General features: G+C 46.7%; 1 protein-coding gene across 1 annotated transcript in view; it reads right to left on the minus strand.

Annotated features, from left to right (window-relative positions):
• Positions 1–3,607: 3,607 nt before the first annotated feature.
• The window catches only part of SUSD6 (sushi domain containing 6), a 43,841-nt gene continuing 26,427 nt past the window's right edge, over positions 3,608–21,021 (minus strand). Inside the window, exons 3-6 of the mRNA XM_074149734.1 lie at positions 9,985–10,182; positions 7,274–7,412; positions 5,608–6,029; positions 3,608–3,633 (exon numbers count right to left, since the gene is read on the minus strand). Of these exons, the coding sequence (XP_074005835.1) occupies positions 3,608–3,633; positions 5,608–6,029; positions 7,274–7,412; positions 9,985–10,182 (785 nt within the window). The remainder of the gene's footprint in view (positions 3,634–5,607; positions 6,030–7,273; positions 7,413–9,984; positions 10,183–21,021) is intronic.

Here is a 21,021-nt window from a genome sequence, read left to right on the forward strand (position 1 = left end):
TCACCCACCCACCACACTGAGGTCCAGGCTGCATCTACCTGTGGCACCAGCCAACAAGGACACGCTCTTTGCTCAGAGGTGACGAACGCTCCTGAGATAGAGCAGAGCTCACGACTGAGGGGGCTTTACACCCCAGCCCTTGCTCCCGTAAGTAAAGACAGGGCTGTGCAATTCAGCTTTTCCTAAATCTCTGCCCAAAAGACTTCCCAATCCTCCAGCCTCCGCAGAATGAAAACACACAGGAATGAGTAACAATCACTTGATCTCCGGTAAAGTGAGGCCTTGCTCCCCCTCTCTTTCCTCCTTGGAAAAAAAAAAAAAAAAATCACTTTCAAGCAGACATCTCCCAGGTTCCTCCCCAGCCACTCTACTTCACCTTATATGAAAATAAACCCTAAAGCTGAGGACTCGGGCAAGAGGAACGTGATGCCCCCAAACTGGTTTTCATGGGTCCTTGGTGGCTGTTTCCACAAGCGCTGCCGCAGGGAACAGGCTCTCCTGCAGGCGCCGGAAGCATCAGCCGGGGTTATACCAGCCAGCACGGCAGAGACCGGCCTGGGAGCTGCTGGTTTGCCCTCAGCAGGCCAACAGAAGCTGCCTGTTTATGCCTGATCACAAGATCTATGCTTGCACATTTCCCTCCACCTCCGCATTTCCCCCCCCCTCCTTAGTAAAGCCACAATTTTTATAAATGAAACAAAATTAAAGCCCTCCCTCTCCTGTGCAGCTTCCTCCTCTTCCCCACCCAAATTGAATTTTCTTTCCCAAACCGGCAGCTGCTTGACAATAGCGGGGAGAGGAGGTAGGGCCACACAGTACGTGCCTTCTGCTGGCGGAGCAGGCGCTCGTCCAGGGCAAAGTCAGGCCTCGGGAGCAGCTTCCAGCTTCGCTGGGGGATTGTCCCACCAACCCTGTGCTAACACCGGCTTAAAGGACTGTCCCCTGCAGGCAGATGGCACGTACACCCCAATTGCTGAGGGTCAGTTTGAGCAGACAGGACCTTAAATGCATAAAAAGCAACTCCTCTGGCCTCGAGGTGGTCAGGCAGCAGGAGAGAAGTCACATATTCTTCCCCCCTGGCTCCTTCAGCCTTACCCCTACACACACTCGATCCCTCCGTCTGCCCTGATGGAACCAGTGAGTGAGACAATTTGCTCAAGCTTAGACCATTTCCAAGGTAGGAGTTAAAAGCTAAACACAAACACTCCATGCTTATTTTTAAAAATTCCAATAGCAGATACGTAAACAGCATTTGCCCTCTACAGTACTTGAGGGCGAGACACCCCACCCCGCTGTAAAACCACATGGAATCTTCATCATCCAAACTCAACAAAAAAATACCCAAATCAGACTTATCAAATCCTTGTGTTAATGCAAGGTAACATGAGCAACAGGGAAGGAAGTTTAAAATACTGTCTTTTTAAATTAATAACGTGCCTCTAAAACAAGGATAGGGAAAATAGGATTCTTTCATCCACAGGCACACGCTGTCCCAGGTGTCCTGGGATTTAACAGCTCCTCAGGAACAGGAGCAGCAGGTGTGTGGCTGGATTCTATGGCCAATCCCCACTTCCAGGAACTGGAGATAAGCCACAGTGATTTTACATATAAAGGTGTTGTGCCACTTTTACCAAGCGCTGTGACGGCACGTTCCTGAAACAACATGGATGAGGATGGTGAGGATCAAAACCCAAAAGCAAAGCAGCAAAGACAGCATCCCTATTTACCTGTATATTGCCACACGGTGTATAAGGCCATGTCATTTCGCTCCGCCAACTCAAAACTTTAGCAGCTTCTCACAGGGCAAACACTCCCCTAGTTACTTCAAGACAGTTAGGACAAGGTACATGCATCTAAGAAGCCAACCCTTCTTGCTGAAACCAATCCCAGGGAACACAGTGTCCAGACCTCCCCGGTGAAGAACCTACAACCACCACAATGCTTTTGTGACTGGATCACCTACCCAGATGAATGTGGCTTCCTGCAAAAAGAGTCCTGTTAATAGCAACCAGGATACTCTGAACTGCTATAGATAACTGGGGGGGGGACAGAGGTATACATAATTTTTGGATTTTTTTTTCCCTGCTACCAGAACTTGAAACAATCTTCAAAAACTTAGGTTCAGGGATGAGCTATGGTGTCCTCTGGCACTACTGTCAACGTAGCCACCCTTCCCTCACAGCAACAGGCAACTGTGTGGTGTTCAGGAGAGACTTTATACATGCTGGACGAGAAGAAGCCCTTCTCTGTGGGCCCACTGAAGCCCAATAGGAGAAAAGAGCAGACTCTTGCTGTATGAAGCTTAGAAGATACACCAGCCTCTGAGATGGTGACTACCTAGGATTCAAGTACCAAGGTATGGCTGGAAAGGTAATTCAGGATGGCACCAACAGCACTAGGCGTTCACTACCTATGGGCATTTTTTCTCTTGGCATTTTCAAACACCTGAACCACTTCCAGATTACATCGGAAAAGTGTTACCTCTGCCTGAAGATCTGACCAAAAGGAACCTAAGCTTTAGTGCAGAACCACCTTACTTGAAAAAGCTTTGAGACACACAGCTTATTCAGAAGAGCAGGGCCACAGATTTGATTCCAGTCCTGACGCCTCAGTGAAGGGGGCTCACTCCTAGGTTAACACAGGGCCAGTTAACTGAAAGTCACATCCTCCAAGCTTTCTGGACCTTGCTAACCACAGGCCATTCTCCAAGGCTCTTCTACAACCTAACACCAGGAGCTGCTCTGGCACCAGCCCAAAGCGGAAAGAGTTAGTTTATTGGCAGTACAGTCCCAGCTGTACTTCCAGAACAGCTTCCAGAAACACAGCATAACCAAGTGGGCTGCACATGCAGAGAAGGAAGGAGGAGACAAAAGCAATTTTGAGGAACGGACTCCAGCAGAGATGTTTTTTGGGAGAAGGGCTCAGAGGGCATTCCTACATGTTGGACTTCTCAGCCTTCAGCGCTCTAGCATTTCTCAATGAACTGTTATCGCACAGCTAAGTTGTCACACAGCCCATCTCATCTGAGGTGCTTCTAGACATCACAAGCTGCCCCTTAACTGGGATCCCTCCCAAGCCCAGCTTCAGTCCCAGTGAGGCGTTTTGTCCTGCCCTATTGTCACAAAGGGGATGCTGGAAGAAGAGCCTATATAACATATATACGTATATATAAACTGTGTCTGCACCCAGAGAGCAAGCGGTTTTAGCCCTGGCTCTCCAGGCAGCTGAAGGGCTAGAGAGGCTGATAAGCTGCAACAAGCCGGTGTGAGGAGGAGAAAGGCACGAGAAAAGAGCAGCTCTTCAGAGACTGCTGTCGAACATCTGGCTGGGGGAAGAGGAGAGGAGAGCTCAAATCCACTCTGTTCCTTGAGCCCCTGATGCAGATGGAATGGGGAAGCCAGAGCTGCACCAACCCCACTGGTGCATCCAGGAGGCAACCTGGCGACATCCTTTGGATCTTCAGCTGAGGGCGTCTCTGCTTGGAGGTATCCAGGGTACAGCTCGCGAGGACGGGGAAGGCGGCACAGAGTGCTTCTGTCCTGAAGGCAGGAGGAGGGGAAGGAAGAAGAAATCCAAGAGGGAGAAAGCTAGACAAACACACCAGGCCTCATGCTTCCTTCAATAAAGGAATATCTGAATGGTGGGGAGAGAAGAAAGAAAAAGTAGTCAAAACTTTTGCAGTTCAACGCACACCAGAATAACTACTATCGAAAGCAAGACAGGCTTCCACTTCCATAATGTTATGATGCAGTGGTCTTCCTGTCATCACAACAAAGCAGAAGGCACCTCTGGAGGGCTCTGCTCCAACCTGCCCCTGTGAGCAGGACCATCACCAGCTCCAGCCTTGAAACTCTCCAAGGACAGATACTCCATCACCAATCTGGGTGCCCGTCTGGTCCTGCACTACCTTCCTAGCACAAAATATTATCCTAATGCCCAATCTGAATCTGTCAAGATGCAGGTTGTGGCCATTCCCCCATGTTATATCATCTGGGGAACTTCTTTCCTGTGAGGGTGTCAGAGCCCTGGAAGAGGCTGCCCAGAGAGGTGGTGGAGTCTCCTTCTCTGGAGACATTCCAAACCCGCCTGGACACGTTCCTGTGTGGCCTGCTGTGGGTGGACCTGCTTTGGCAGGGGGTTGGACTAGATCTCCAGAAGTCCCTTCCAACCCCATATCATTCTGTGACTCTGTGGCTGAGAAGAGTTTGGCTTCACAGTCTTTTCAACTCCCTGTGAAGTAACTGTAGTCAACTGTTGGCTTGGCCTTCAGCTGCTGCCAGCTCCTCTACCTACAAGCCCCCGGCTACCTCGGCAGGGCTCCAACAGAACCTGTCATTTCTCCACATCCATCTTGAACTGGGGGTTCCACAACAAGATACAGTAAAGCCTTACCTATGCTGTTGAGGAAAAGGTAGTAAGTTCCCTTACAAATAACTTCCCTTCCTTCCCACAACCTCATCAATCTTTTGGTTCCTCTAAATATCCAAGACATGTTTCTTACTGTGACAGGGATGGTTGGAGATACAAAGATCACACCTGCCCTTATCTAACTTAAGGAAATGCAGCATCCTCCAGTAGCTGCAGCTACTGTAGCTTCCTCATTTTTGAGCCACAAGCACAAGCTTTATGGTCTCTCCTGCCACTGTGCAACAGCCTTAGAGGCAATGCGTGTCTCAGGCAGTGATAAAAACGACACAGTGCAGAGGCAACATCCTCAAATTTCTACACTGCAGACATTGTTTGTTACGGTCCACTTTTGGATTTCTGCTGTTTACGCACCTGAGGTTTAATGCCCATCTCAGGACACGCTGCCATTTCCACCCTTTAGCAGAAATCCCCGTGAACTGGTTTTACTGCAAGGGTTCTGGATTACAACAGCTGCAGGGCTTGACACCACAGAAAGGAGAAGTTCTGCCCTGAGCTACCTACAAGCCAGTTACACTTCTGCCTAAGACATAGCAGTCTCTGCAGAAGCAACCTTAAGCTGCAGCTTCACATCAGCTCTAGCATCGTAAAGCCACTCCTTCAGGGCAGAAGAGAAGTCAAGGATGCAAGATGCACTAACTGATTAACAGACTTGCCCCTCTGCCCTGTACAGTAAGTTCAAGCACACCCCTTTTAAGTCTTCTCGCATGCCAAGGCTGCGGCACTGTGTGCACGGTGGCAGTAGGCTGCTTACTAAAACAGTCTAAAAATGAAGAAGCCCAAATATCAGAAAGAGTTTGTATTCCAAGCGTATCCTCCCACCAACTCCTTTTCCACAAACAGCTATTTTCCTGCATTTGCACTCTGATGCTGGAGGCTGGCATTACTCTGCAAATCCTTTGCTAAGACAGCAAGAGTGAGCGGCAGAACCCCGACAGTCTTTCCAGACTGCCCGAGGCTCCCAGTCTGAGAGCATCACACACTTCAGAAGGAGGTATTAAATACTGTTTGCACATTTAAGTTGTGAAACACGCCATGGAGACCGGGACACCTCTTTTCAAAAGCTGCTCTGGTGCCCAACATTCATCAGGGCATTCCTTGCCATTTTCATCCTAGGTATCAGGCTGCAGAACCTACTCTTACAAGGGTCTCCCTTCTGTGCTCCTTGCTCACATCACTTACCATCTGTGTATTCCTCGGAGGAAGTGAGTGATAAAAGGCTCTGTATGTCGCTGCCTTCTGAATCTTGGACCTCTTTGTGTACAGGTCTACTGCTAGCCATGCCAGCTACCCAGGAGGAGGTAGCAGCCTGATGCACAAGAACAGTTTCAGAGCGCTGAGAGCCACTGGCTTCACACAGTCCAGAATGTCCAGGGGCTTCATCTTCTCTTTCAAAGCTATTGTGAGCCCCTTGGTCCTGCTGCTGCATCTCTCTGACTCCGTTCTGCCCAGCTCCCTCCGAGAGCACAATCTGCACTCGGGAGTCCGAGGGTGGAATGCAGTTCCCTGTGCTGCCATACACTGCTTCTTCATAGGATGGCAAGGCCACTTGGACACCATCCACCATGATGGAGACCTGATCTCCAGACACACCTTGGTCTCGCCTCATGAAAGGAAACAAAAAGGAGGGGAGGGGGGAAAAAATAAAAATCAAGTTGAGCATTTATATTTTTATACATGTTACCAAGAACTCCAGTAACCTCCCACAGCAAAACTCTAATGCTCACCATTGACAGGTGAGGACAAACAGAAACATGAATGGTGGTAAAACAAGGTCAAGCAACCACGGCCTTGCATCCCTACTGTGAATTGCTACAAACAGGAGCAGAGGCTGTAATTCACAGTGCCTGGAAGATTTAGAAGCAAGAGCTGAAAAGGTTACAACGCCTCCCACCTCACCTGCCTCCATAGCTAAATCTGACAAAGATGGTGACTCAGAGCCCTCTGCTGTCACAGCTCACAGATAAAGAAGAGCTCTGACCACGGCTGGTTCCAGCTTGTTACACTGCTGTATTCTGCAACACCCAGTGCCACTGCCAATTCTGCCACCTTTGCCGCTGGCGAGATAACCTCTGATGGGGTGGAGCAGACAGGTCTTAAATCGGCCGAGTGTGAATCACCTAGGCTCATGAGTCAGAGTCCGAGATTGATTTTTCCTTTTCCAGTGGTTTGGACTTCTTCAGAAAAGGGCATGCTCCAGAGCCTCACCTCTCAACCTCCCTGCTGCTGAATATGGCTCCTCCATGGCTCTGCTGTTATTTAAAGAGTACTAGGAGCTCTCTCGGAAGAGCGAGTCCACAGTGACTTTGTTGACCTCACCTGGCAGCAGTGTTACAGCTGAGTCCCTCCTCTCACCTACAAACCCCAGGCCAGGAGGGCTCTCCTCCCATGACAGGGGATGATGGCCGATTTGCATGTGTATCTGATCAGCAGTACTGTCAGCATTTGTGTCCATAGGATCTCACAGACAGACTCTGGGAGATACATATATTCATACACCCAGATACATACTTCAGCAGCTATCCAAGGATGGAAGAGGTAGGAGATTGATCTATAGCCAGACTGGCAGGGATGATAACTTTTCACATTCAAGGCCAAGGAAAAAGAGCAAGGAAACCGCTCATCAGACAGCATGTTAGAATGGGGACTGCAGCCAGGTATCCCAGATGACCATTTCAAACCACTGCTGGACCATGGAGCAGAGGTGCCACTGAGCAATTAAAATAGGAGCAGAGAAGCAAGGAGGTAAGTTGCTCCAAAATGAAGGCTTAAACCAAGTACCTTAATGGGTTTCTGCTGCAAAGAAACAGGCTGCCTCTGAGCCCCTCCAAAGCCCAGCTACGCTTACCTGCTATGATGGAATGACTTCAGCTTTGGCTGCAACAAAACAAACAGCACAACTAAGAGCAGAATCAGGGCGACGGAGCTTGCTGTGGAGGCTACTATGGACAGCGTGGGTACTCCGATTGCTGGAGGAGAGTCCTTTTCTGCAAAACCAAGAGGAACACAAGGTAAAACGATCCACTCCCTTAAATTACTGCCATAGGAAAGGAAAAACAACCACACTGCCTGCACTCAGGAGTTACACTTGGTGCACACATGAGAAGCCCAAGTCTCCCACACAGTCCAGGCACACCAGCTGTCTTCTTACAGAGGACAGTTCAGAGCTCAAGCTGACACCTCTTCATCAGCTGCAAAGGGAACCTAAACCAAAACATGCACATACAAGGGTCCTTTGGAAAAACACAAGGCAAACAGAAAAGCAGTGCAAGCAGGCCATGGGAACTGATAGATGGTGGTAAGGGTCACGTTATATATAGATCTGGCTGAGCAAAAGCTAAAAAAAAAAAAAATGTCCTGAAGTCATCAGCAAGGCCAATAATTGTCTAGCACAATAAGCAGGATATTTTAGGCCAAACAATAAGAAAAGTTCCAAATAATGGGTTTTCTTGGCTAATGAACAGTCTTCCAAAGGAAGGGGTGGAAGTCACCTGGCTGGGTATATTTAACATGCAGCAAGTATTCAGTTTCTCTCTCACAGAAACATATGCCAGGGAACAGAGAGGGAAGGCAGATGTTGCTTCAGGATGCTGAGTTTTCAGTGTTAGACGCATGTGCCCTGTTCACATTAGTCCTTCCTACCCTTCCTCAGCTCTACTGTGTGACTGTATGGGAACCATTCTGGCTTTTAAAGGTCCCTGACAAGACAGGAATAAATTGAGAGCGGAGAGAGAACAGCCTGGAGCTGGTATTGCTAAGCACTGCATATCATGCCTAAAATGCTACACTAGTCCTTTCATCTCTCTAGAGAAAATAACTGTCTGTGTGTGTCTTGCCTCTGTCCCTAATTTATGTCCTTGGTAGAGATCTGAAAAACCTCACTTCCCCATTGGCAAATGCCATCATGCATTTCACATTCGGGACACTCCCATGTACGAGTTCCTCAATTCCTTCTTGCTACATTCAACACTTTCTTCCAGAGCACAGGTCTCAAACTGCAGGGGGAAGCAGGACACACCTGCAGGTAGGGATGAGGGGAAGAAGAGCATGCAAACAGAAGAAAAAAGCTGGATGACAACTGTTTTTAAGACTACAGGCTGAAACCTATGCCCTGAAAAGGCATGTAAGCTGGAAAGCAAGTTTGCATTTTCTGCATCTTCTCTTGGGGACAAATCTATTGGTTTAGTTGTTTTGAACTTTTCCTGAAATTTTTGAGAAGTTGTTTTTCCCTGGGGAGAGGTCAAGCTATGTCTGGCACATTTTTCCCTATGTCTGAAATGGGTTGAGTAGGGATTTCCATTTTCAACATTACTCAGGGCACTGAGTATACTGACAGGGAAGACGGTAGGCAAAAAGAGGTGCTCTGTTTCCAGCATCAGTACACGATGCTGTAAAACTGCTCACTACCCAGGGTACACTCCAGCACATTCACCATCTCACCTTCCAAACAAGATGCTTGCTAACTCATACAATAAACTGTCACAAGGCTATGGGGCTAACAGGCTCAGAGCTGCACTAAACATCTGATAACTGCTAGGGATTTCAGTTACTCTATATGGAGCAGGTGGGACCTTACACATTACAATAATTTTAAGACCTACTGCCTTCCTCTCTACAGTTTTCCTCCTCCTCCTCCTCCTTTTAGCTCTGCGAAAGAGACCCATTAGTTAAACTTCAACTGTCTCTGACCCTGACCAGTTGTTTCAAAGACTGTGCTGTGAAAGTAATGGCTTTTTCACTGGATCAGACTTTTCAAACACCCCATATTTTTGATAAGGCCACTGATCCTTCAGGATGCTAAAGAAATTTGAGGGATTGCTGCTCATCACAACACAGTCTCTTCAGCCTTGATGTAGACCAAGTGTCACCTTGCAGGAATGAGACCCAGGGAACACCACCTGAAATAGCACAGCTTTGTCCTCCAGCCTGGATGCAGCAAGAGGAAAGAGGACCACTGTGGAAAGGAAGCTTATGCCGATTTTGAAAAGCCTCTTCAGGATCTAGTTGCTGCCAGGTAAACTCCCAGTTCCCTTCCTTATACATCACAGGAAGGGGCTATTGGAGTGGCTGTGATAGACATTGAGAAGACAGTGTCTTTGGGACAGGACACGACGTTCCAGAGATCACAGACACACCGTGAGCTCCATAAAGAGCTTGAAGAACATGCTTTTCCGTTTCTTTCCAATTAAGCAGACACATTTTGCTTTATGGATTACGAGACTTAATCCCAGAGTATACATCTTGCTGACTCAGGATGACTGAGCACCAAGACTCTATCAACAAGCCAAACTTGAAGAGAGGAGGGAGTTCTCCCTTTATCCAGTATGCATGCTTTTAAAACCCGAAGAGACATAGGCAAATTAAGAGCTGTATGATGAACACTTTCCTGCAACCCTTTTCACTTTCCTGCTTTGATGGAGGAATTCCTGTTCGGCTGGGAGAGACCCACAAAACAAAAGCTGTCCACTTACACTTGGAGAGAAGCAGAAAACATTTGTCAGCAATGTCCTTTCCTGACAGGCAATTCTGACTGTCCCACTGGAGTTGGGGAGTACTCACCCGGGCTGAGCCTACAGCTGACTTCCATGGCTGGGTTCCACTCTCCATTCTTGCAGGTCAGGTATTTATAATCTCCTTTCAGCATGTAACCTTCGACGCACAGATACTCTATGACACTGCCTGAAGTCAGAGGGTTGTTGCAGGGGCTGGGGTGGCATTTATAGCCTCCATTCTCAGGCTGTGGTGGCTGGGGACAATCTGGAAAAACAGAGAAACATCATGGAGGATGTCTCAGAGGAAGACATCTGTTGCACAACAGATCTGTCACATAGGCAGACTTCCACCTACAAACACCCACTAAATTAAGAATCTACCAAAACCAAGACGACAGACAGTTACACAGTGGCAGAGAACACTGCTCAGTTTCACCTCTGACGTTTTCTGTGATGGCTAAATACTGGTTGTTAACCCAGTAGTACAATCTAGTTGGCAGGCACCAAACTGCTGATATTTTTGAATGGTGACGTGCAAGTTTGTCACAACAGAGATTCCACATGAGAGGCCCAGAAAATCCTTGGTGCTATCTCTTCCCCACAGCTGTTTCACTGGAGACTGGTGGGACATAACAACCAGGCTTTCCTATTAGCCTGATGTGGAAAAAGCGTGAGACCCCCTACTGAAACGAATGAAGAATGCAGACACCCCACTGTACTGGGGATACAACGTCAAGGTGCAGAGCTGCCCCATAAGGCACCCTGGAAGCCCATAAGAGCACAGCGAATTTAGATATTTTACACAGATATACCACCAACAGTATGGGGAACTGAGCTTTGCTGCAGTACAACCAAATATTCTAGCTTATTTTTAAAAAGTAATTAGTTATATTAGAAAGACATTTCTAAAAAACCCTCTGTTTACTTATGTGGAGTCTGGAGCATGGAAGGCACTTTACATTTCTCCTTGCATCTCCCCTATCCCGACTAATGGGTACAGACGTAGCACACGCCAGAAATTGTCTTGTAGATTTTTCCATAGCCATTCAAATAAAACCAACAAATCACAAATGAGGAAACTGCACAGAAAACAGGATATTTGTATTGCTTAGAATTTCCTCTCTGGCAGGTCACAGTGACCCTGCAGAACAGCCCCAACACCCGCCACTGACACCACGGATCTGCCTGGCCAAAAGAGGGAGAAATCCAGTTTTTTTCTTTTTAAATCCACATCAGCTTCCCAAACTTCACAAAAGAAAATACATCAAAGATCCCTCCTGAGGTATTTTGGGGCATGGAAAACCAACCATCCCACCCATCCTATTCCATCACAGAATAGTGATCTAGGCCTGCCCTTAGCTCCTGGAGAAAGCATTCCCAGGTTTTGCCTTTATGTGTCTCACTTACTGTGGGACAAACAGCGAGAAACAGTTGCGCAAAGTTCAAGTAAGGATTTTGGGTAAGATTTAAGATGCAAAAGAAAACTTTAGAGATTCATTCCACTGTAGAAAAATTTGCTAAATTGCTGCAGTGCAAGTGACCCTTGAACCTAATCACATGTGTGAATGCATCACAGGTAGTGCCTTGTAAATGCCAGTAAACTCCAAGATGAAGTGCTGAGTGAAGCCAAAAGCCCTCTGGTATGAGTTGTGCCAGCTTTATAACTGCAATTCAATTTACTTCTCGAGAAAAAAAGGTTAACAGGGGTCTAAGCAGCAGCGTCTCAAGACGACTTTGTTCTTAAGGAGATTTATTCTTAAATAAGGTTCAGAGAAGCCACTGTCCCATGCCTTATGAGTATTAACTGCTGCCTCTTCTGTATTTCCTTATTTTTCCTTTCTGCAGTAATTTCCCATTTTGTAACCAAGGTTTTAAGCCTTTACCTCATGAGGCTAAAACTTGCTCTCACTTTAAGCTTGTCCAACACTCACGATCAGCTGAAGTGACAGACTGATGGCCCATTGCACATTCAAGCACACTGACAAATGCCCTGCCCCATCTGCAGCCCAAGAATGGGGCATTTCTTGCTAAATTGTGGGGACCTATTTGAGCACAAGAAACATTCTCAGCAGTTTAGCATTGCCTCTTTAGGCAATGGTAGAGACTAGAGCACTGTGGGGTAAAACTCCTGTTGCCACAGCAGCTGCCGAAACTTGAAGCAGATGGGACAACGTCCCCACACTGTTTTATGCAACAGGAGGCACCTGGAATTGCTTGGGAGCCACACACAGCATCTCTCTGCTAACTGGCTGCAGCAAAGAGAGTTCATTCCCTCTGTTCCCCCATCTCCTGGCCTTACCCATGTGTGGCCATCCCACCAGGAGCCCTTTTGGACCAGGCACTGGCTTACTGTTCAATTCCTCTTTTATTGTAAAGTGTCACCTACACTGATGAGGTTTCTGAATTACGTACAAAAATCAGCCAGTGAACAAGAAACAACTGCTCATTTGCATTGCAGCAGCACTCTCAAAAGCTTGGAAACACCAGCACATCAGTGACCTACAGAACTTTGACTTGCCTTCTTCATTCAAGGGCTGCAGAAGGAGATGCGCAGCTACACAACTGCAGATTGGTTTCCTCCCCACCTCCACAGGCCACTTGGCACAAAAGGAGAGAAGCAGCTGATAAGTGTGTTCAGTCAGTTGTCCCTGACTTGTCCTCTTCACAAAGGGAAGAGACTGCAGAATTAGTCACCACCTCTTTTTTTTTTTCCCCACACCTCCTTAGGTCATCACAGCATCCAAAAGCATCGCAAGTATTTTAAAATGTCACCTTCATGGGACAGAAAAAACGCTGCTTATGTGCTAGGGAAATATATAAAAAAAGTCTCGATCAAGCAGCCAGAACATCAACACCCTCTACCCTCAACCTGACTGAGCATCTCTGGGCAACCCCAACTGGAAGACCACCTGAACTGCCCTTTGCAAGGCAGCCTCATGGGAACCGAGCATCTTGGGGCCTGCAGCTTTGGAGAGGGCTACTAGACAGTGCCGATGACTTTAAAGATTGCTGGAGGTGGCCCAGGCAAGGGTTGGGTGGATAAATGATGCACTGGTGGTGCCTGAAGAAAAACTGAGGAAGCCAAACACCTCTGCTCCCTGATGGACCAACTCCCTTTCCCTGGCATCTCTGAGTGCTCAGCACCTCTGCAAACCAGGGCCCAGCCCAGCCTAACACAGGCGCCCGGAAAGCTTGGGACAGACAATGCAGCTTTCCACTACAGCGACCTAAGTTTTCAGTCCCCTCAGCTTTCACATGCCCCATAACGGGTTTCTTTAATTGCCTCTGTGTGTGTGTGCCCTAATCAGGGGCTAACAGAAGACAAGGCAGAGTCTGATTCTGCACCACCCTTTATCTCCAACAGCAGCAAAGCAGAGTGTGCAGCACGGGCACACCCATGGCAATACAGAACCAGGCAGAGCAGCCCATTTACCACTTTTGACAGCATAAACCAGTGACACCCCAGGGATGAAAAGGCCTGGGTATCAACTGCTGCCAGAATGCCCGTGCGGAGCGGCCCGCTCCTGGCAATGCTTAGTAGCTAGAGGGTGCAGATGGCAATAGCTGCCTGCATGACCTGTTAATTAGCACTCCAGAGAGTGGTTGTGTCATGAAGGTTTGGTACCGGGTTTGGGAGCAGCCTGACCCGGCTCCCCCTCCCCAAGCGCTCTGCTCGCTGTACCCCTCGGCAGTGTCTGCGCACACACACACTGCTGGGTGGCCCAGCTCCAGCCCAGAGTGCTGCTGTTCAGGTATTACCTTGGCACACCAATGCTTTTTGAGGAATGCGGACTAAACCACGGGGAAGGGGTTTTCAGCCCCAATTAAAGCTGGGCAGATTTCGAGGGACACAGCAAAACCATGACCCCCAGATTTACTCCTTGCAAGTTCCAAGGGAGTGTGGCACAAAGCGGACACACTGAAGCTTCCCAAAAGGTTACAAAAACTCCTTTAAATTTGTGGGACACTTTAAGTAGATATATTGTCACCATCGACCCCCTTCACAACAGCATCAGCCTAGACTCACAATGGCACTGGGTTACTTGAAAGGCAGAGAAACATGCAGGAATTTCATCAACTCCCTCCCTGAAACACATGTTCTTGGAAGTATCCCAGAGCTTATGATACATCTTAAAACAAATGTTCACACTAGGCAGGGAAGAGAGAGAGCGCCAAGTTACAGAAGTTATCGACTTCCTAAGGGGTTACCAACATTCTGAGGTGTACAAAGCTATTCCCTGCAACTTGACTGACCAAGCTTTGAGGGTGCACAGAAACAGTGGGTTTGCAGATCGCAGCACTGTGTATGAAGGGGCCAGAGCTCTACTGCCAAAGGTTCCTAAGAGGTAGTGAAGTTTATGACATCTCCCGAGAGAGTTGGTTCTCTGCCAGCAATCGCTGCTGGAAAACAGGAAGGAGATAACAACTGACAAGGAGTCCAAACATTTTGAACACCACTGAACTCTGTTCAGAGGTTAAAAATCTGTCATTTCCAGATTGACAGACAGAAATAGTTAAACACTGGAGTTTCTACAAAAATGCCATTCCAAAATACTAGGTATTTAATATATAGACAATTTTTTATACATAAATGAAAAAATATTAAGCCACTCCACTCAGTTTCCCATCAAATCATTAGTAAGCACCATATTCTTCTGTGTCTAGGTCACATGAGAAAAAAACGTCCTCCTTCAAGGAGGGTTAACTGTTCAGGTTCTCTGAAGAGCTCTTAGCAACTTGACAATAAGCAGCACAACACTAAGGAACCTCCTTTTTTTTGCCACCAGTGTCATCACACTATGCCTTCACCAGCCCCTTTTCCCACAGCTCCGCTAGTACTAGTGAGCTCCACTTGCTTTCTCTTCTACCACATTCACAGAGAGCTGTGAGGGGTTGGAACATGGGCTTCTTTTGGAGATGGTGAGAGATGTCACTTTGCCAAACTGATTAACTAATCACCAAAGGAAAAAATCTTGGCTGAGCTGAAGCTGAGCCGTGCTCCTGAACGCCAACCTGATGCAGAGCTACAAAGTATTTCTAAAATAATGCAAAACCAACACAAAAGTAAGCCATGGTCACAGATAATACCACAGATGGAAGTATGTGGCATTTTGTGTGCCAACATAAAAGTGAGGGTTTTACATACTCAAAACATAAACCACAGGAGATGCACAGTTGAGCCTTGATCTCCAAGAGTGGAATCCACAGATAAGCAGAAGATTTCCAAAGCCCAAGCAGGATGAGCCTGTTATGGTGTGGATCAAGTACAATACACTCCACTTACACATATAACGTAAGATTAAAACGTACTTCAGTCTGACTGAGTAATTGCCACAGAACTCTGAAAGTTCCCCAGTACCGGCCCAACACCACACCAGAGTGACCAAAAGACACCACTCTACAGTCTTGTCTGCTTGGCACCACGCGTTTCTTTTTTCAATTAATAAGACCCTCGGATCCCAGCAGGGGTCTTACATTCCTTTTTTCTGCACCAAGCACCTGAACTGTATTTCAGCCACTCACCCCTTTTGCTGGGCAGTCCAAACACACTGAGATGAAAACCAAATCCTCCTTAACTGAATGCATTCTTATAAAAAAAAAAACACACACACACACAAAACAGAACAAGACAACTACTAATGATCATCCACTAACACGCGTAACTGTAGGCTTGTGACTGAGGGAGAACAAACCATTGCATTGCTCACCTTACGTGGGTGGACAGATGGGTATAACATTGCTTAACAAAGGGATGTTTTGCACTGAACATCCAGTCAGATTTCTTCTAGTTCACAGCACCGCACAAAGGTCATTAAATGATGGGAACAGTTTTGACAAATTAAAATTGCTGTTTATATGAGTCAGGCCCAAATCCCAGGAACTTGAAGAGGAAGCTGGACTGAGCCTCAGGTAAATTCCTCACTGACCACACAAGTGCTCTAGCATTTTTCACCATCCTCAGAGCAGTGTCAGACAAAGCTTACATGCCAGTGCTGAAGCATTTTGGAAGCAAACTGGGTAGATGATGACTCTTCAGCTGGATCCCCTGAACATGTGCCCTGTTCAGATATATTATCGCCTCTTGGCCTTTCAGACATACTGCAACTTTTGTGGGATATAAAGACTGAACTGGAAGATCCTTAAGCTCTGTTCTTCTATTTCCTCATCCTCTAGATTTACTCCACTCAACTGATATTATCAAGACTCACAGAAGAGAAACATCCTACAAAAAAAACTCACCCTCGTGATCTAACAAGATGAACATACCCCTGGCTGGTCTGGTTAAACCTGTCATGACTGTCTCATGCCAGCCTGTCCAGCCCGGTGAGTAAATATTTTTGTGAAGCAGAACACTGAAGCAGCCAGTTAAATTGCCCCAGTACTAAAGGACACAGAACTTCCTTCATGCTAGGATTAGCTCCCTCAGAAGCCTCATCCTAACTTTCCTGTGCTACCTTGACTCTCCTACAGTAAGATTTTTGTGAAGTAGCTTAAAAAAAGGATGTCTTCCTTTAAAGTATATCTTTTTGTCTCTTTTCTTATCTCCTGTCACACAGAAAAGTTCCCTCCTAGTCACAGTCACTGCCTCTGCCTATTTACTCTCTTCCAAGTTGTGCTCCAGCTCGCTCCACAGCAGCAAGGAGCACTTCTCCATCCAAGTCTCTGGTTCTCTGAACCACCACCACCTTTATTCTCTCAGCCTGGACTTGCCACTAGCCACAGAAACAGCACATCTAGAATAGCATCCACTATAAACACAAAGATATCCCAATCACCCAGCTATGGAGGCTTCTGATTTTCAACTCTGATATTTTGCGTGTCTGCATCTCTTCAGTACAATGGAGGGAACTGCAAAAGCTATTACTAACTTCTGGCAAGGACCTTTAAAAAGCCCCATACTCTCTAAGGCACCCTTCAGAGTAATCCCCTCTCTCCCCCTGCTCCCTTCTTCAACCTGGGTCCTGCCACAGCTAAATGGGTGGTCTGAAACACCAGCTGCGTCTCAAGCCTTCTGCAGAGACTGTGCGTTTTCAGCACCTCAGACCATGCTGAAAACAACACAGCCAGGTTCACTGTTTCTCTCCTGTCAGTGCCCTGAACGCGCTTGCAGGAACAGGGGATTTCTTCCCAGTTGCTATTTGTTTGTAAATTCATACACCAGCCTTCAACTTTTTTATGCAGTGCTTTTTCACAATGAAAATGTGACAGCCCAACACAGCAGACACAGACAGAGGGATAGAAGTGTAAGTCAGACCAGCAATAAAGCTCGTTTTGGCTTCTGGAGTGCCTGGCAATTCTAGCTGAGTGCTGCCCATGCATCCCACTCAGGAGTAACACTGAACATCAGTTTCGCCTTAGGAAGCAACTGAAGGAATTTGCGAGCAAGACCTCTGGCCATATTTGTTAATAGGAGAAGGGACACTGTTTTCTCTCTTTGCAGAGTTTCAATTCTTGCCAGCAGGGCACTACCCGAGCTCTCCACTAATCTCCTGGCTGTTTAGTAAGCCAGTAAGGAAACAATTTACCCCTCCCATAGCCCAGTTCTTGGTTCTCTTCTATTTATTGGATATACTCCCAACCTCTGTCACCAGTACTCAGAGAAGCATGAATGTGACCCAACCAGATAGTGTCACTACTGTCTTTAGCCACAGCAACAGGGTAACCAGCTGGAGTTGCCAAGCTCACTTAGCAGCTTCCTGAGCAACAACAAAGGCAACACATCAGCCCGCCTGCAGACAGACTACAGTGCCTCAGCTTACACCTAACCAAACACAGTGTCCAAATTTTCATGCAAGTAAAACCTTTTTTTTGGCTTTTAAACTTAGCTTTTCCTCTTAGAGAAGTGATTGTCTCAAACCCTCCTGTGTTTGCTGGGTAAGACATCCTTACGTAGCACATGATGAACTCAAGCCTACTCCTACTGAGAGAAAAAAACTAGAAAAGTGGCACCAAAACTAAATGCAGTCTTACAACTGGCATATAGGTAATTTTCATCAGCAAGCACTTATTTTATAAACCCTTCCTGAGGAGCAGACAGGAAATTCACTGTCCAAGTTAGCTGTTTTTCTCATGATAACTTCACCCCCAATGCCCTGAAGAGTCTGGGGCTAAGGGTGATTTGCTGCCTCGAGGATTTTAAAAAAAAAACAAACAAAAAACACACACCTATTTGATTCAAAGAGTATAGAGATACCTATCAGGCCACTCTAATCCAAGCCTCCTGCTGCATCATTCTCTGGGGAAGCACAGCTGCCATGACAGCCGTCACTGCAGAACAAAAAAAAAATCCACAAGGTCCTCCTTGGGTCAGGACTTTTTCCTCTTAAACCAGGGCCTTCAGTCACACCTAACATCTCATTCTGCCCGAGGCAGGACTGGTGTTTGGCTCCAGGAGCCTTCTGCAGAGAGGGAGATGATGTTGAGGGGGGAGAAGACCAGCCAGCTTTGCTTTCAGTGTGAAATTGAGACAGGCAGCATCCTTGTTTTTTCTCTCTCCCCTTGTGCACACAAACCAGCCCATAAACAGCAGAAGCCACTTTCGGAAGCCCCTCCCTGAGGAGCAGTTTGGTTTAGTAAGAAGCAACTGTATCATTTCATACCCTTTTTAGACTAGCTACGTCAACTGAACACAGTCTTTCACCAAAGCAAAAACCACTTCCCAGGCAGCTGGTCTGCAGAGAAAAAGCACCTAAAGAGGCTTTGATCAACAGTACTGCTTCTTCCTCACCCACACCTTCCTTCCTGCTGAGAAAGCAATGACAAGGGGATGGCATTTTAGTGATAGATGTGATGTATGTACCTTAGATGCACAAGTGGTAGATATAAAAGAAGTCCCCTCTACCCACATGCTCCAGCTAGTCAGAGTGCCAGCTTCATTTCTGAGTGCCAAATACCTTCAGGTTTCCCACCAGTGATGTTTGACTGGATGTACCCAAAAGCTTTCAGCACAGCAGCTTCCCACTATGCACCCTCTGCTCCTGCAGTGTCCTCCCCAGTCCAAGTATCTGGATTAATACCAATATCCATGGACACTTCCTAGCCTAATAAGCGTCACTGTGACAGCAGGTCTGTGCTGAACATGAAGAGCTCCATGCTTTAGGCCACAGTTTCTCTTGGCTGGCTGGCTCCAAGAAGCATAGCGAATGACCTGCTTTGGGAATCATATTTGAGATTCTGCCCTCTCTCGACACCCAGCACCTTGGGGACATTTGGGGGGACGTTTTTTAGCCCACATAATTAAATTCCAACACAAATGTCTCCAGCAGGCATTAGAAATCCTTTCCCCTAGACAACAGGTGGGTCCTTCCTGGTGAAGGTGAAGTACGTTAGTCAGTTGTTCAGTTGTTGTTTTTTTTCTTATTGCCCACAAGTGTGCTAATCTGTGTGTTTTAACTATACAAATACAGTAGCTGCAGATACAACCTCTGAAAAGGGACCCAGACCGAAGCTATCCTCTGCCAGCTGGAAACAGTTGAGAACTCTGTATGTTTCTAGCCAGAGACAGCATTCACACCATAAAAGACAGATTACCAGATGCCCAGGTTTTCCACTGGTCTGTAATTTCTCAGGCGGAGATGGGGACTGGAACCAGGAGAACACACTTTGAACCTCCTCCTTTTCAGCACTCTGGCTTTTTCTAGCACATGAGCAGATGGGTCATTTCCCAGAGGGACAAACCAGAGACGGCAGCTGCTGCTGGGGCCCAGTCACAACAGCTGAGGCTAAAGGACCTCTTTATATTTTACTTACGGGAGGCAGAAGTCAATAAAAGGCCTCCATTGTGAGCGCACAAACTTCTTGCTGACCCTGCCCCTAAAATATTTTAAGCCTTCCTAAAAACACAGCGCAAAACATAACCCTCTTTTGGGCTCTGTATATTAAGCAGAGGACCAAGTCCACTGAAAAATAAGCTCTCTGTCTTTACTGGCTCCAGATGCTGCTTACTCTGAAGTCAATGACAGAAGAGCAAACTGAGCAGGACTGGAGTGAGTCTTTACGTGGAAATTACAGTTTCCCTAGCAAGGACATGCTCTGAAGAGGAGGCTTATTTTTCTTTATGTCATAATGCGGGTAAATGAGAAGAAACCAAAGCAAAGAGATTTGTATATATAATCATATAGCTGCGCATTTATATAATTAGACAGAAGCACTTACACTGTGTACAGTAACAGGCACCCCTCACAGCCATCCCTTCCACACCAAAGCTGCCTTTTTTTTTTTTTTTTTTTTTTAGGGCAGGGGAAGAAAAAGGAAGAAAGAAAAGACTCTAATTGCAGCCTTCCACCAATGCAGTCGCCATCTGGTAACTCAAGAGACACATGGAGCCAAATTATCTTAATTAACATGTTACAACAGTATTTAAAAAAACTCTATGCTTATTAACACTCAGCTGTGATTAGCCAACCATGGAGGAAGCCTGCTAGTGCAACATTAATTATGGGTCTTGTCTTTCCATTAGAAATATGATTTTTTTTTTCCAATGGCTTATCTCTCTCCTAAAAAGAAAACCATTAGCATTAAAGCTTGCTCTAAAATGCAAATTCTATTTACATTCTACAAGAGCCAAAATGTTTAGGCTATATGAAGCTGCCACTGGTGCTTCTAGAGTGCTACACACTGACTTAATATAAAATGCACTTTTCTCTGTCTGGCCCTTAGAAAGCTTTGCTTCAGTTTGACAACTCCCTCTCTCTCTGAAATTTTAGCAGAAAAGTTTTATGCCTTTCAAGTTCCTTTCCCCCACCAAAACAGGAGTACAGACTTTACTGTATGCTAGGCAGGGAAAAACAAGACACAAAATCCAGGGCTAACAAAAGAACCACATGTGGGAAAGGAAGATTTCTGTGATGGAAAGCAGCAACAAAAACACAACTGCACTCCAGCAGCAGATCTGCCTCCCTAGAAGAACGCTACTCACTATGATAACTGTATTATTTTCCCCGTAACAGGCCCACCTGTAATGTGCTCCCCTCAGATACATTCCCAAACGATTCAGGCTGACAGGCTCCAAGACTAACACTGCCAAGTTTTTCAGACTTGGCTCTGCATTACGTTTGCACAGGGCTGGCTGCAGCGGGGCTCCCATCCGCACCTGGCATTCTGG

Source organism: Numenius arquata, chromosome 6, assembly GCF_964106895.1.
Source record: "Numenius arquata chromosome 6, bNumArq3.hap1.1, whole genome shotgun sequence".
Lineage (NCBI taxonomy): Eukaryota > Metazoa > Chordata > Aves > Charadriiformes > Scolopacidae > Numenius > Numenius arquata.